The sequence below is a fragment of the Macaca fascicularis genome, chromosome 16 (assembly GCF_037993035.2).
Source record: "Macaca fascicularis isolate 582-1 chromosome 16, T2T-MFA8v1.1".
Classification (NCBI taxonomy): Eukaryota; Metazoa; Chordata; class Mammalia; order Primates; family Cercopithecidae; genus Macaca; species Macaca fascicularis.
In genome coordinates, this window is record NC_088390.1 from 918678 (window position 1) to 932621 (window position 13944).

Here is a 13944-nt window from a genome sequence, read left to right on the forward strand (position 1 = left end):
CTAAGCCAGGACCTGAGGCGCCTGCTAGTTTCTCTCAGCCACAGAATGAGAAGCCACAACCTCGGACCTCCGACTTCCTAGTGAAACTGGTGGTGAGGGGGAGGGGGTGAGGACTGTGGTCTGGCGGTCAGTGGCTTTTTTTGTTGTTGTTTTTTTGAAACAGAGCCTCTCTCTGTTGCCCAGGCTGGAGTGCAGTGGTGCCATATGGGCTCACTACAACCTCTGCCTCCCGGGTTCAAGTGATTCTCCTGCCTCAGCCTCCCAAGTAGCTGGGATTACAGACACGTGCCACTGCGCCTGGCTAATTTTTGTATTTTTAGTAGAGACAGGGTTTCACCATTTTGGTCAGCCTGGTCTCGAACTCCTGACCCCAGGTGATCCACCCACCTTGACCTCCCAAAATGCTGGGATTACAGGCGTGAGCCACCACACCCAGCCTCATACGGTAATTCTGAGTTGTTGGAGGGGAGCCCTAAGTCCAAGGCAGAGGACCAGGTTTTGCAAAAGGAACCAGGGCCATCCCACCAGACTGCAGGGAGCCTGTGTCGTCCTGGCCCAGCTGGGCAGTCACCCTCGGAGCACAGAGTGGGTGAGGCGGGAGACCGGGAGGTGCAGGCGAGGACAGAGGAGCCAGGGCAGCCACGGGGCGGGAGCAGCTCACCCGAGCACACAGCACCGGCAGAAGCAGCCTTGGTGAGCCTCGGCCAGAGGGGCCAGCCCCCGGCAGCTGTGTGTGTGCGACCCGCCCCTTTCCAACAATGGGTCTGCGCATGGGGTCCCCAGGGCATCCTCGGCCTGACCTGTTCTGCCCAGCCGGCAGCTGGGGAGCAGCTAGGAGGGAAAGTGCAGCTGCAGCTCCCACGAGGCCATGAATAAATCATCAGGGTCAAAAGCAAGGCTCCGGGGAGAGACAAAGGCCCAGGCTTGCACTGCTAGTGACAGAGAAGCTGCAGGGACAGGCTCCTCCCAAGTGAGGCTTCTCCTGTCCCGCCCCCACCCGTGCCCCCCCCCCCCCCCCCGTGAGCTTCATACCTACAAAAAGGACGAGGCAGGGGCCCTCGTTGAGCTGCGTGGCGTTGGAGTCGGAGAGCTCCAGCACGGGTTTGGGGTGCCAGGGGAACTCCCGGCAGTCCTCGTCGTTCAGCACCTCCACCCGCCCCTGCCGCGTGATCACCTCGCCCTGCGGGTCCAGCACGATGAGCGTGGGGATGCCTGAGGGGAAGAGGGGGTGCTTGGCCACTGGCCTGGGAGATGCAGGCCCTGCCTGGCAGGAGGCTTGCGGAGTCCAGCCGGGGTCCCACCCACCACGGAGGAGCCCACCAAGGACCTGGTACAGGTTCACAATGAGGAGTCCAGGTCTGAAGTCACAAAACCTGGGGAGAATCCAGGCCTGGCCAGGGGGAGCCATGGAGCCCGCTCGGGTGGGCCTGTAACCTGTCACCTTCACATTTCGGGGCCTCAGCGTCCTCAGCTGCAACCTGATGAGGGTGTTGTTGTTCCTACCTTATTCTGCTATGGAAAGATCAATGAGTTCACGCGGTTAAAGAACTTACACAGTTTGGGAGGCTGAGGTGGACGGATCACTTGAGGTCACGAGTTCGAGACCATCCTGGCCAACATGGTGAAACCCCGTCTCTACTAAAAATACAAAAGCTAGCTGGGCGTGGTGGTGCGCGCCTGTCATCCCAGCCACTCGGGAGGCTGAGGCAGGAGAATTGCTCGAACTTGGGAGGCAGAGGTTGCAGTGAGCCAAGATTGCAACACTGCCCTCCAGCCTGGGTGACAGAGCGAGACTCCGTCTCTAAATAAATAAATAAGAACTTAGCACAGGGTCTTGGCACATCGGAGCGATCGCTCACTGCTGGCCTCCCAAAGACACAGAAGACCCTCCCCGGCTGCAGGGGGTCAAACGCGGAACAGGCGGTGCAGTGACCACACGGTGCACGTGCTGTGGCCACCGATGCGACGCGAGAGGAGGGGCCCTCGCCCGGCCACAGTGAGCGCAGGGCCAGTGAGGGAAGGAACCTGAGGCTGGCTGCACAGAGAGGACGACAGCTGACTGCAGTCTCTGCCGTCTGCACCCCAGCCCCCCTCCCTCCCCAGGGCTGGGGAAGAAAAGTCACGGAAAGCTTTCCTGCAAACCACAGGCAACCCCAACCAAAAAGCCTTCAACGAAAACTCAGAGAAATCCCCATGGTGGTCACAGCTGCACGTGGGTTTTCTGCGTCTGGGTTCTTTCCAGCCCACTCCCCGCAGCCTGTCCTCCAGCCAGGGCTGCGCACCCCCAGCCGCGGCCCACAGAGTCGGCCTGGGCCCCACCCTTCGGGACCTTTGTCTCTCCATTGGCAGCCGCTCCCCCCACACACCCTGCACGTTCCAGACGCCTCTCCTCCTGGGCTGCCCAGAGCCTGAATTTTATGTGAAAGCCAGAGCAATTTAATATTTATAGATTCCCAAGTATTCGGTCAGTAATTTGCTCCGCTGACATTTTCCTTCCCTGTCGGGGGGATGCGGAGGTACCAGACACACGGCCCTCGTGTTTCGTACCCTGCTGCGGCCACCGGCACAACGGGCGTGCCTGCCTCCGAAAGGAATCAATGAATCCATTATGTTCACACCTATGAGACGAAGTGGCTAATGTTTCAGGGAGCAGGTCCACAGAGAATGGGCTCTCGAGGACGGCCACTCCGACATCTCACACACACACACACACACACGCAAGCACAAGCACGCGCACACACATGCACACACACAAAGCACAAGCACGCGAACACACACGCAGTCGGCTCTCGCTGGGGCTCCTTGGATGTGCTCAGCGTGGACAGCGCCCCTGAGGAGCTGCGTGTGCTGCCACACAAGAGACCCGGGCATTTCCAGCCACGTCCTCACGGCTGCATTTTATCCCCCGAGGCCGGGGTCCACACCAGCTGTGTCCATCCACGAGGCTCGGGGGCTGGTCTCGAGACAGCGGCCCAAAAGAAACCGGGTCCGGAGGCCGCCACAGGGACAGCTGGCTGCACAGGAGCCCCTCCCGTCACCACACGCCCTTCCCAAAGTCCCCCCAGCAAGGTCCTTCCCCAGAGTTGGTGTTTCTGAGATCGGGCAGTGACGAGCACGGGGTAAACCAGAGCCCCTGCTGCCATGGTAAGCCCCGCGGCCGGCCCGCGTGTGCCCCGGCGTGGGACCCCTGCTGCCGCGATAAGCCCCGCGGCCGACCCGCGTGTGCCCTGGCGTGGGACCCCTGCTGCCACAACAAGCCCCGCGGCCGGCCTGCGTGTGCCCCGGCGTGGGATGCTGAGTGGGTCTGTGGAAGAGAAGCAGGCATGGGGGATGGAGAGGGAGGAGAAGCCAGTCTGAAGGCAAAGCTGCGCACTTCCCGGCCCAGCGCCTGGGGCTCTCCGAGGGCCTCCTCCAAGGGGCCTTCTTCGTGACCCTGGCTGCAGCCTCTTCTGAGTCCATGCCTGTGGGGCCCAGGACGGCAGGGCGAGGACACGGAGCCCCGACCTGGCTGCTGAGGGGCACTCAGCGGCTTCCCCCGAGGAACGGTTCCACCAGATCACGCCTAAGAGCCTAAGACGAAGTGTGCAGGGACGGGCCGTGTTGACCTGTGTGACTGCATAAGCAGAAACCAGCTTGGGCCCAAGGAAGCCACTCGTTCTTGGCACCTGCACGGGGGAAACCATCCGCATCTGCTGTGCCAGGCCGCCTCCCCCTCCACTGGTCCTGATGAGCTTGGCCTACAGCCCCGACGAGTACGTACCCTCCAAAGATGAACCAGGGGCGGGAAACGGAACTGGCTTCTGCGGCGCGTCTGCCCGGTGCTGGCACGGCGCAGACAGCTAATCCTCATCACAGACGAGGCAGGCAGTACCGGGATCCCCCTTACAGATGGTCAAGTGCCCCCCCAAGGTCACCCAGCCAGGCAGTGGTTAACTGGGGACAGGAACCCCGATCTACCTGTTGCAGAAGCTGCTGCTCTTTCTGCCAGGCCGTGGACGCTGCTGGGGTTCTCACAGCACCTGGGATGGGGACTGTCCTAACCAGGGCAGGGGAAGTCCTGTGCCTGCAGCTTTCTGCACCGCCCACCTCCCTGTGCTCCTGGGGGAGAAGGCTGAGACCACAGTCACCTCTTTCCTTTCTCCCCCTTCACACACTCTCTGTTCCACCAGCCCTTGAAGCAGGTTCTCCGAAATACAGGTTGTTTGTTTGTTTGTTAGACGGAGTCTCGCTCTGTTGCCCAGGCTGGAGTGCAGCGGTGCAATCTCAGCTCACTGCAGCCTCCACCTCCCACGTTCAAGCAATTCTCCTGCCTCAGCCTCCCGAGTAGCTGGGACTACAGGTGCGCACCCCAACACGCGGCTAATTTTTAGTAGAGACGGGGTTTCGCCATGTTGGCCAGGATGGTCTCAAACTCACCACCTTAGGTGACCCGTCTGCCTCGGCCTCCCGAGGTGCTGGGATTACAGGCGTGAGCCGCGGCGCCCGGCCCGAAATACAGACTTCCAACGAGACAGCACAGTGAAGCTTCTAATGGGACTGAATTTCAGTGCTGGGATTACAGGTGTCAGCCGCCGCGCCCGGCCCAAAATACAGACTTCCAACGAGAAAGCAGGGCGAAGCCTCTAACCGGAAATTCACAGGGAACCAGGCCCACAGGGCGCCTCCGGAGGGAACGAAAAAGGAACAGCTCATGGCTGCTCTGCCTGAACTTGTTTCCCTGCGTGGGTGGCTGGGGCGCTTGGGGGAAAGTACAGCTGGGACTCCAGGGAGGATCCAGGCAACTCAATTCCCTGTTTTATTTTTTATTTATTTATTTTTTTTGAGACAGAGTCTCGCTCTGTCGCCCAGCCTGGGGTGCAGTGGCATGATCTTGGCTCACTGCAAGCTCCGCCCCCCGGGTTCAAGTGATTCTCCTGCCTCAGCCTTCCAAATAGCTGGGACTACAGGCGCACGCCACCACGCCGGGCTAATTTTTTCTATTTTCAGTAGAGATGGGGTTTCACCATATTGTCCAGGCTGGTCTCAAACTTCTGACCTCAGGTGATCCGCCCGCCTCAGCCTAACTGCTGGGATAACAGGCATGAACCACCGTGTCCAGCCGCTGTAAAATACTTTTTAGCAGAGTACCTGGTGTATTGATATTGTAAGTATTCCATAAGTATTGGCTATTATTATAAATCAGTTTTGTATACTGATTTCGCCATGGGTTTCGAAACATGGTTTCGCCATGTTGGCCAGGCTAGTCCCAAACTCCTGACCAAGTGATCCGCCCGCCTTGGCCTCCCAAAGTGCTGGGATTACAGGCATGAACCACCGCGCCCGGCCATTATATTCTTTTAATCATCCCTAAACTGATTATTTGGCTCGTGAGAAGGCAGAGGTACGGAAAACTGGGCGCTTGCTCTAGTGAGACCAAGAGTCCTCTGTGCTGGGCTGGAGGAAGTTATAGCTAAAGCAGCAGGAAGCAGACACGCCGTCAAGACCGCAATGAGGGCTGCAGCAACAGTGTGGTGTCTGCCAAGGGTGGGGCTGGCGCACTTTTGCATCCCCCACCCCAAGCTACACTCCTGGGCTTGGAACACGGACTCTAGGTTCCTAGAGAGGGCTCGGCCCCGAGTCCCCAGCTCTGCGACATGGGCAGAGCCCACAGACCCCTTTCACCATCTCCCTCAAAACACACAGAGGAGTAAACTGCAGACTCTCCTCTCTGAGGAGGAGCCGACTTGCAAGTATTTAAAACTATCTCAAAGCCAGGTGCACCGGGACTGTCCCACGGTTTAGCCTGGTGCCTTTTCCGCTGCCAACGGGACAGGGAGTTTGGAAGGAGGTGGGGGCTGGGGCAAGGAAGCTGAAGGGGTCCAGGACCCTGGGAGGCAGAGAGGAGCGGGCAGGGCTGTGACGCAGCCTTCTCTGCATCTGGATGACAACGTGACCGGAGGCAGCCAGGACGAATTCCCGAAAGATTGCCAGGAGCTGGGAGGAGCAGTGGAAGGAAAAGTAGGTCCTAGAACAGAAAGAGCTGGTGAGGACGCACCAGCAGGCAAACTATTACGTGATCATGAAAACGGTCCTTACGAAGACCGCAGCGACGTGGCAAATGTTTGCGCCACACTGTTTAGTAAACACCGCGGAGTGCACAGTGCCGTGTGTACGTTACGAGTCTGTGAGTGCGTACCCAGGTGGGCAGGAACCAAAGCAGACTCAGAAGTGAGAACGGTTGTGCTGCTGAGGCAGGAATGTAGGTGGGACGACAGCGAGATATCTATATCTAGTTAGGTTTTCTTTAACAGCATCCTATTTAGCGCATTAATATCAAATGAAAATCAGAACTGAAGGGCCGTGGGGGTGAGAGGGGATGACAAACACCAACCAATGCCTGGGATCTATTGCTCGGACCCTTCCATTCCTCCCTCCTCCTGGCTCCCCAAAAACATTCCCCTGCTTAGAGAGTTAAGGAAAGGAGTCGGGCGCGGTGGCTCCCGCCTGTAATCCCAGCACTTTGGGAGGCCGAGGCAGGCGGATCACCTGAGGTCAGGAGTTCGAGACCAGCCTGACCAACACGATGAAATTCCATCTCTACTAAAAATACAAAAATTAGCCAGGCGTGGTGGTGCATGCCTGTAATTCCAGCTACTCGGGAGGCTGAGACAGGAGAATTGCTTGAACCCGGGAGGCGGAGGTTGCAGTGAGCCGAGATCGTGCCATTGCACTCCAGCCTGGGCGACACAGCGAGACTCTGTCTCAAAAAAAAAAAAAAAAAAAAATTAAGCAAAACACATAAGAAAGAACAGCAAAGCCGCTCTGCAGGTCACGAGGTAGCCCCTCTTCTCGTTGAAACATACAGTCTCCAAATGTTTCATTTTTATATAAACAGATTCTGCCTCAAATCCATTTTTTTGAAAGGGACAAAGGAAGAGAGTCCAGAAGGGAACGGGATGAAGGAGGGAAGCGGAAGAGGAAGAAAGCAAAGGAGGGGGAGAAGTCGGAACGGGAGGAGGCGGCACAGGAGGGAAGGAGGAAAACAGAGGAGAGGATTCGAGGCTGGAGGAGAAAAGGGCTCTCACCCCCGCCGCCCGCCAGCCACCTCTGGCTGCTCCCGCGTCTGCTCCAGGCCCTGCACAGCCCTCAGGCCGTCTGCCCTCCCCGAAGGTCGGGGCAAGGGAGCCAAACCAGCCAGCGCCCCTGGCCTAAGAGAGAAAGGGCTGTAAGTCTCCCTGCAAAGAGTGCCGTGCTCTCTCGCGGCCGAGGATTCCTCAGACAACTGCTAACAGGGTCTGTCTTTTGCAAGGTGTGTCGACAACGCTCTCCTTAGAAAAGGAATTTTCAGCAGCGCCCACGGCTACACATTCCCCAGGCCGCGTAAAGCTCTGGGAGGGGAGGACCCAACACTCTGGAAGCCAGTTATTCCCACGAGACCAGGAGGTAGGGGGACGCCGAATGCCAGGTCCTTGGTGAGCTCGGTGGTCCTGTGGAGACGGGTCACACAGCCCAGCTCAGCCTGGGGCACCGAAGGCAGCCAGCGGCCAGCCTGTTGGCAGCAGGGGGACTTTTGGCCAGGCCGGCCTGGGGGGCAAACTCATCATCAAGGCCACGGCAGAGGCTGCCACCCTGTGAGACGGGCAGCTCAAGGGTACAGCATCAAGGCCCCAATTCCCCCACCCGTACCGCCCCCCAGATGCCTCAAAACACTGGCAGCATTTGGCAGGCCTCCTTCACTCAGCAGGTGATTCTTAAAACCCCAAGATGCTTGCAGGACCTCGGGTTGCTGGGTTGCCCATTTCTGCTTTTTTTTATTTTGGAGACAGAGTCTCGCTCTGTCGCCCAGGCTGGAGTGCAATGGCACGATCTCGGCTCACTGCAAGCTCCGCCTCCCGGGTTCAAGCGTTTCTCCTGCCTCAGCCTCCCGAATAGCTGGAATTACAGGTGCTTGCCACTGTGCCCGGCTAATTTTTGTATTTTTAGTAGAGATGGGGTTTCATCATGTTCACCAGACTAGTCTTGAACTCCTGACCTCGTGATCCACCCGCCTCGGCCTCCCGAAGTGCTGGGATTACAGGCGTGAGCCACCACGCGTGGCCTGGGTTACCCATTTTCACCAGAGCCTGTCAGGAGAACACTCTGCCCTTATGTGACTCAATCGACAAAATGACCAGCAGTTTAAGCCACTGCCCCAGTGTGAGTCCAAGGACGGGCCAGGCGGAGGCAGCTCCCTTTGGTGATGGCAGGGGAGGCACCTGGTACTGCTCTGTGGAAGAAGCTTCATCCAGACTCTTCAGCGGGAGAGAAACAAGTGAGACAGGACTGAGACCCCAGGGCACAGAGTCTAAGAGGGAGCAGGACGTCCCCAGAGATGGCCCCACAGGATGTGCAGACCAGACACTCCAACAGCCAGGACCCTGCAGAGCGAGTGTGAGTGTGTGCGAGTCTGTGTGTGCGAGTGTGCATGTGTGTGAGCGTGGGGGGTGTGTGTGTAGGTGTGTGTGCGCATGTGTAGGTGTGTGAGTATAGGTGTGTGTGTGTGTGCCCGTGTGAGTGTAGGTATGTGAGAGTATGAGTGTGTGTGAATGTGTGAGCGTGTGTGTGTGCATGTACGGGTGTTCACATACCTAGAACACGTCCATTGAATGAGACTGGAAGCCGTAACCACGGAATCATACAAAAGCTCAGAAGTACTCAGAATTCAATAAAAACTACTGGTCAGAGTTTTGTGATGCTACGAAGCTTATGAAGGAACGCACAGTTCCTTCAAGTTCAAAGGTGTTTCGGCCCAGTCTGGCCACATTTAAATATCCTCAGAGGCAAAGAAAGGCCAACTCCCATCGAGGGACGGTGCGGTCTCGGGAGGGCTGCCGGCTGCTGAGACCAGAAAGAAGCCAGAACGGATATACCAGTGAAACCAGGGCTGAGCGAGAGGCTCTGAAGGAGAAACAGCCCCCGGCTTGGAGGGCAAGGACAGGGCACCACAAACAGGCCATCGACGCAGACTGAATGCCGGATGTGGGGCTCAGCCCAACCTCAAGGCACTGAGAAGACGCTTCCTAAATGATAACCCAGGAATGATATAATGATTTCCTTCATACGTGAGCATCTTTCAAACCTAGGAAGATATGGAATTAAGTTTAGAAATATGAATCAAACTCGTGCCACTGACGTTTTGTGTGTCAATAAGTGCAATTTGAATAAAACCAAATTCACTTGGGAGGCTGAGGCGGGAGAATGGCGTGAACCCGGGAGGCGGAGCTTGCAGTGAGCCGAGATCACGCCACTGCACTCCAGCCTGGGAGACACAGCGAGACTCCGTCTCAAAAAAAAAAAAAAAAAAAAAAAAAAAAACAAATTCAGTATTTGTTTTTGTTTAAGAGGCTATGGCCGGCCGGGCGCGGTGGCTTACGCCTGTAATCCCAGCACTTTGGGAGGCTGAGGCAGGCGGATCACCTGAGGTCAGGAGTTTGAGACCAGCCTGCCCAACATGGTGAAACCCCGTCTCTACTAAAAATACAAAAATTAGCCAGGTGTGGTGGCAGGTACTTGTAATCCCAGATACTTGGGAGGCTGAGGCAAGAGGATCGCTTGAACCCGGGAGGCAGAGGTTACAGTGAGCAGAGACTGTGCCAATGTACTCCAGCCTCCAGGTGACAGCAAGACTCTATCTCAAAAAAAAAAAAAAAAAAGAGCTGGGCACAGTGGCTCACGCCTATCATCACAGCACTTTGGGAGGCTCAGATGGGTGGATCACCTGAGGTCAGGAGTTCGAGACCAGCCTGGACAACATGGTAAAACCCCATCTCTACTAAAAATACAAAAATCAGCCCAACGTGGTAGCGTGCACCTGTAATCCCAGCTACTCAGGAGGCTGAGGCAGGAGAATCGCTAAAACCCGGGAGGCGGAGGTTGCAGTAAGCTGAGGTCGTACCACTGCATTCCAGCCTGGGCAACAGAGCAAGACTCCGTCTCAAAAAACAAAAGGACAGGACCTTAGAAAGCAGGGATCTTGGGACCGGGTGCTGTGGCTCATGCCTGTAATCCCAGCACTTTGGGAGGCCGAGGCGGGCGGATCACGAGGCGGGCAGATCACGAGGTCAGGAGATCAAGACCATCCTGGCTAACTCGGTGAAACCCCGTCTCTACTAAAAATACACACACAAAAAATTAGCTGGGCGTGGTGGCAGGCACTGTAGTCCCAGCTACTCGGGAGGCTGAGGCAGAAGAATGGCATGAACTTGGGAGGCGGAGCTTGCAGTGAGCCGAGATCGCGCCACTGCACTCCAGCCTGGGCGACAGAGCGAGACTCCGTCTCAAAAAAAAAAAAAGAAAAAGAAAGTAGGGATCTTGGAAGGCCAAGGCAGGAGGATTGCTTAGGCCAGGAGTGCGAGATCAGCCTATGCAACACAGTGAGACCCTGTCACTACAAAGTCTTTAAAAATCAGCTGGCGTGGTAGAAGGCTGAGGTGGGAGGATGGCTTGAGCCCAGGAGTTGGAGGTTGCAGTGAGCCGTGATTGCGCCATTGCACTCCATCCTGGGTGACGACTGAGACCAAAAGGGAAAAAACGTAGAGATGATACCGCTACCAAGAAAGAGGAACCGGGGCGGGAGACACACAGACTTCCTGAGTCATGGAACCCAAGGATGAAAGAGGGATGCTTCAGGGCAGAAGAGCGGCACTGAGGGAATTCGGGGCAGCCGTCGTGTTCCCTCTAACGCAGGCCTGCTGAGGAGAGAGGCTGGAAGAGGAGCAGGGAAAAAGGATGAGAAGCCAATAGTGAGGGGTGCGATGGTCATGGGACCTCTGCCAGCCCCACCTCCACATCCCCCAACAGCTCTGCTCCCGGGGGGCCACAAAGGCCTATTCTTGGCGATTCTGCCCCAGAACAGGCTGTGGGTTTTCTTCTGTTTTGGCGGTTGGAGGCAGTGGGATGCAGTGACTCTGCCCGAACTTGTACTTGTGAGAACAGTGCTGCTGACTGATGAGATCAACACGAAACGCTGCCCAGGAAGTAACAACTCCAGAAACCAGACTCCTCCGGCACGCGGGCCGCACACTCCCCGTCACCCAGAAATGACAGTGAGCAGGCGACAGTCAGGGACAGGGACAGTGCGGGGGTGGGAGGGGCAGAAGCTGCCCAGACCACGTCCTCTCCCACAGGCAGGGCCATCTGAGGCCTGACATCGGGCAGTGCAGCCCCAAGCCCGTCTGCGGCCCTGACACGGCGCGTGCTCAATGTGTACATCAGAAGTATCAGTGAACAGGCCGGGCGCGGCGGCTCACGCCTGTAATCCCAGCACTTTGGGAGGCTGACGCAGGAGGATCACCTGAGGTCAGGAGTTCAAGACCAGCCTGACCAATTTGGTGAAACTTTATCTCTACTAAAAATCTCAAAAAAAAAAAAAAAAAAAAAAAAAATTTAAAGAAGTACCAGTGAATGACCTGCCTCTGGGATTTCTCTTTCAGTCTAGCTTACATGTCACTACCGCATGGATCTCCCCTTAATCAAATGGCCACGTCATTTGGGAGGCTGTGCTCTGTGTCCCAATCATATCAGAATCCACACGCTGGGCAGTGAGAAGCAGCTGTCTTACTAAGACAGTATTTAGTATGATTATTATTTTTTGAGACGGAGTCTCCCTCTGTCGCCCAGGCAGGAGTGCAATGATGTGATCTCGGCTCACTGCAACCTCCACCTCCCAGGTTCAAGCGATTCTCCTGCCTCCGCCTCCCCAGTAACTAGGATTACAGGCATGTGCCACCACACCTGGCTAATTTTTGTATTTTTAGTAGAGACGGGGTTTCTCCATGTTGTCCAGACTGGTCTCGAATTCCTGACCTCAGGTGATCTGCCTGCCTCAGCCTCCCAAAGTGCTGGGATTACAGGTGTGAGCTGCCGCGCCCAGACTGGCAATACTTATTTTTAAAAAATGGATTAGAATTCACACCAGGAAAATTCTACACTACGGAGAAACATGAGAGGAACATGACTATTCATGGAAATAATGATGCCTTTCTTCTTAAACGAAAGCCAAAGACATGGTGGGCCCGGGCGAGCAGGTTTCCAGGAGCCGGGGCCCAGAGCACCTACCTTGGATTCCGTACAGCCGGTTGAGGCGTGACCGCCGGGCCTCGTCAGTGTAGGGGACGGCGAGCCAGGGCATCTCACTGAAGTACTGTTTGAAGGACTCCTCCGACCTGCAGAGAGACATACGCAGTGAGCACAGCTCAGCGTCCCCACTGCACCACCGCCAAATCCTCCCACCTCTGCCGAGTTCTGCCCAGGGATTCGGCGGAAGCTGGGGTTTCCAGCCACTGTGCTTCTCAGGCAACTGGCTGTGGGAGTGTGTTATTCTGCCCAGGCTGGGGTCCGCTAAGAAGCAAATGCCTCCACACAGCAGGCGGGTCCCAGCTCAGACGCCAGCCCACTTCGGCTGCTCCCATCTGAGCAACGTAACTCAAGTCCAGCTTTCCATTTCTCAGCACAGACAGGTCTTTCCTGCCTCAGGAGCTTAGATGTGCACAGTCACTGCATACCTGTGGGAGTTCTCATCTGTGCACAGAACAGTGACTTCTACGGGGCCACAAATTTAAACCAACCATATACCTTTGATTCCACATGTAAAAAACCCTAGGAAAGGCACATCTACTCAAGCGGCAGAAATGGATCAGGGGTTTCCTGGGGCTGGGTTTATGGGAGGAGACGGACCCAAGGAACCTACAGAGTGATGAAAACGTTCCGGGTCTTGTCTGTGGTGATGGTGGTTACATGGTACGTACATTGGTCAGCTGAACTGTGTACCTTAAATGCATGCATTTTATAATGTATACATTACGCTTCAATAAAGTTGATGCTTAAAAATTTTTTAAAGTAATTGTGGCCAGGCACAGTGGCTCACACCTGCAATCCCAGCACTTTGGGAGGCCAAGGCGGGCAGATCACGAAGTCAGGAGATCGAGACCATCCTGACTAACATGGTGAAATACCAGCTGTACTAAAAATATAAAAAAATTAGCCGGGCGAGGTGGCGGGCGCCTGTAGTCCCAGCTGCTCGGGAGGCTGAGACAGGATAATGGCGGGAACCCGGGAGGCGGAGCTTGCAGTGAGCCGAGATCGCGCCACTGCACTCCAGCCTGGGCGACAGAGCGAGACTCCGTCTCAAAAAAAAAAAAAAAAAAAAAAAAAAAGACTGTGGCCGGGCACAGTGGCTCACACCCGTAATCCCAGCACTTTGGGAGGCCGAGGCGGGCGGATTACTTAAGCTCTAGAGTTCATGACCAGCCTGGGCAACATGGCAAAAGCCCATCTCTACTAAAAATACAAAAATTAGCCAGGTGTGGTGGCGGGTGCCTGTAATCCCAGCTGCTCAGGGGTTGAGGTGGGAGGATCACTTGAACCCGGGAGGAGGAGCTTGCAGTGAGCTGAGATCCGGCCACTGCACTCCAGCCTGGCAGACAGAGCGAGACTCCGTCTCAAAAACAACAAAAAATCCCTGGCTGCTGCCCCTGGAACGGCTTCATGCTGAGGTGGGGACTGTGACACGGCAGGTACAACAGTGTGCGAAGCGCCCTCCGTGTGCCGGCATCTCGGATCCTTTTGTGGACACGAACGTAAGCGGCAGAGGCCCCTGGTGACTCAGTCTCAACTGGGGCGGGAGTTTCGAGGTGAAGGAGGTTCCCTGATAAGTGAGGCCTTAGAGAAGGTAAGAAGCAGAGGAACCTGAGGCTCAGAGGAGCTGACTGACTCCGGGGAGAATGTCTGTTTTGTGATTCCTTATCCGTGTGTATCCGTGTGTATCCGTGTGTATCTGTGTGCATTCAAATAGCACCAGACACAGCGCATGGCCAGAGCTGAGAAAACAGCCATCCGGCCCGGGGCGGTGGCTCACGCCTGTAATCCCAGCACTTTGGGAGGCCGAGGTGGGCAGATCACGAGGTCAAGAGTTTGAGACCATCCTGG

At 56.2% G+C, this 13944-nt stretch overlaps 1 protein-coding gene across 5 annotated transcripts in view; it reads right to left on the reverse strand.

Moving 5' to 3' along the window:
• The window catches only part of NXN (nucleoredoxin), a 191103-nt gene that overhangs the window by 5214 nt on the left and 171945 nt on the right, over positions 1 to 13944 (reverse strand). For all 5 annotated transcript variants that reach the window (XM_074018146.1, XM_045376372.3, XM_074018147.1 and 2 more), the window contains exons 5-6: positions 12076 to 12182; positions 1033 to 1212 (exon numbers count right to left, since the gene is read on the reverse strand). In XM_074018146.1, the coding sequence (XP_073874247.1) occupies positions 1033 to 1212; positions 12076 to 12148 (253 nt within the window). In that variant the 5' untranslated portion in view covers positions 12149 to 12182. The remainder of the gene's footprint in view (positions 1 to 1032; positions 1213 to 12075; positions 12183 to 13944) is intronic.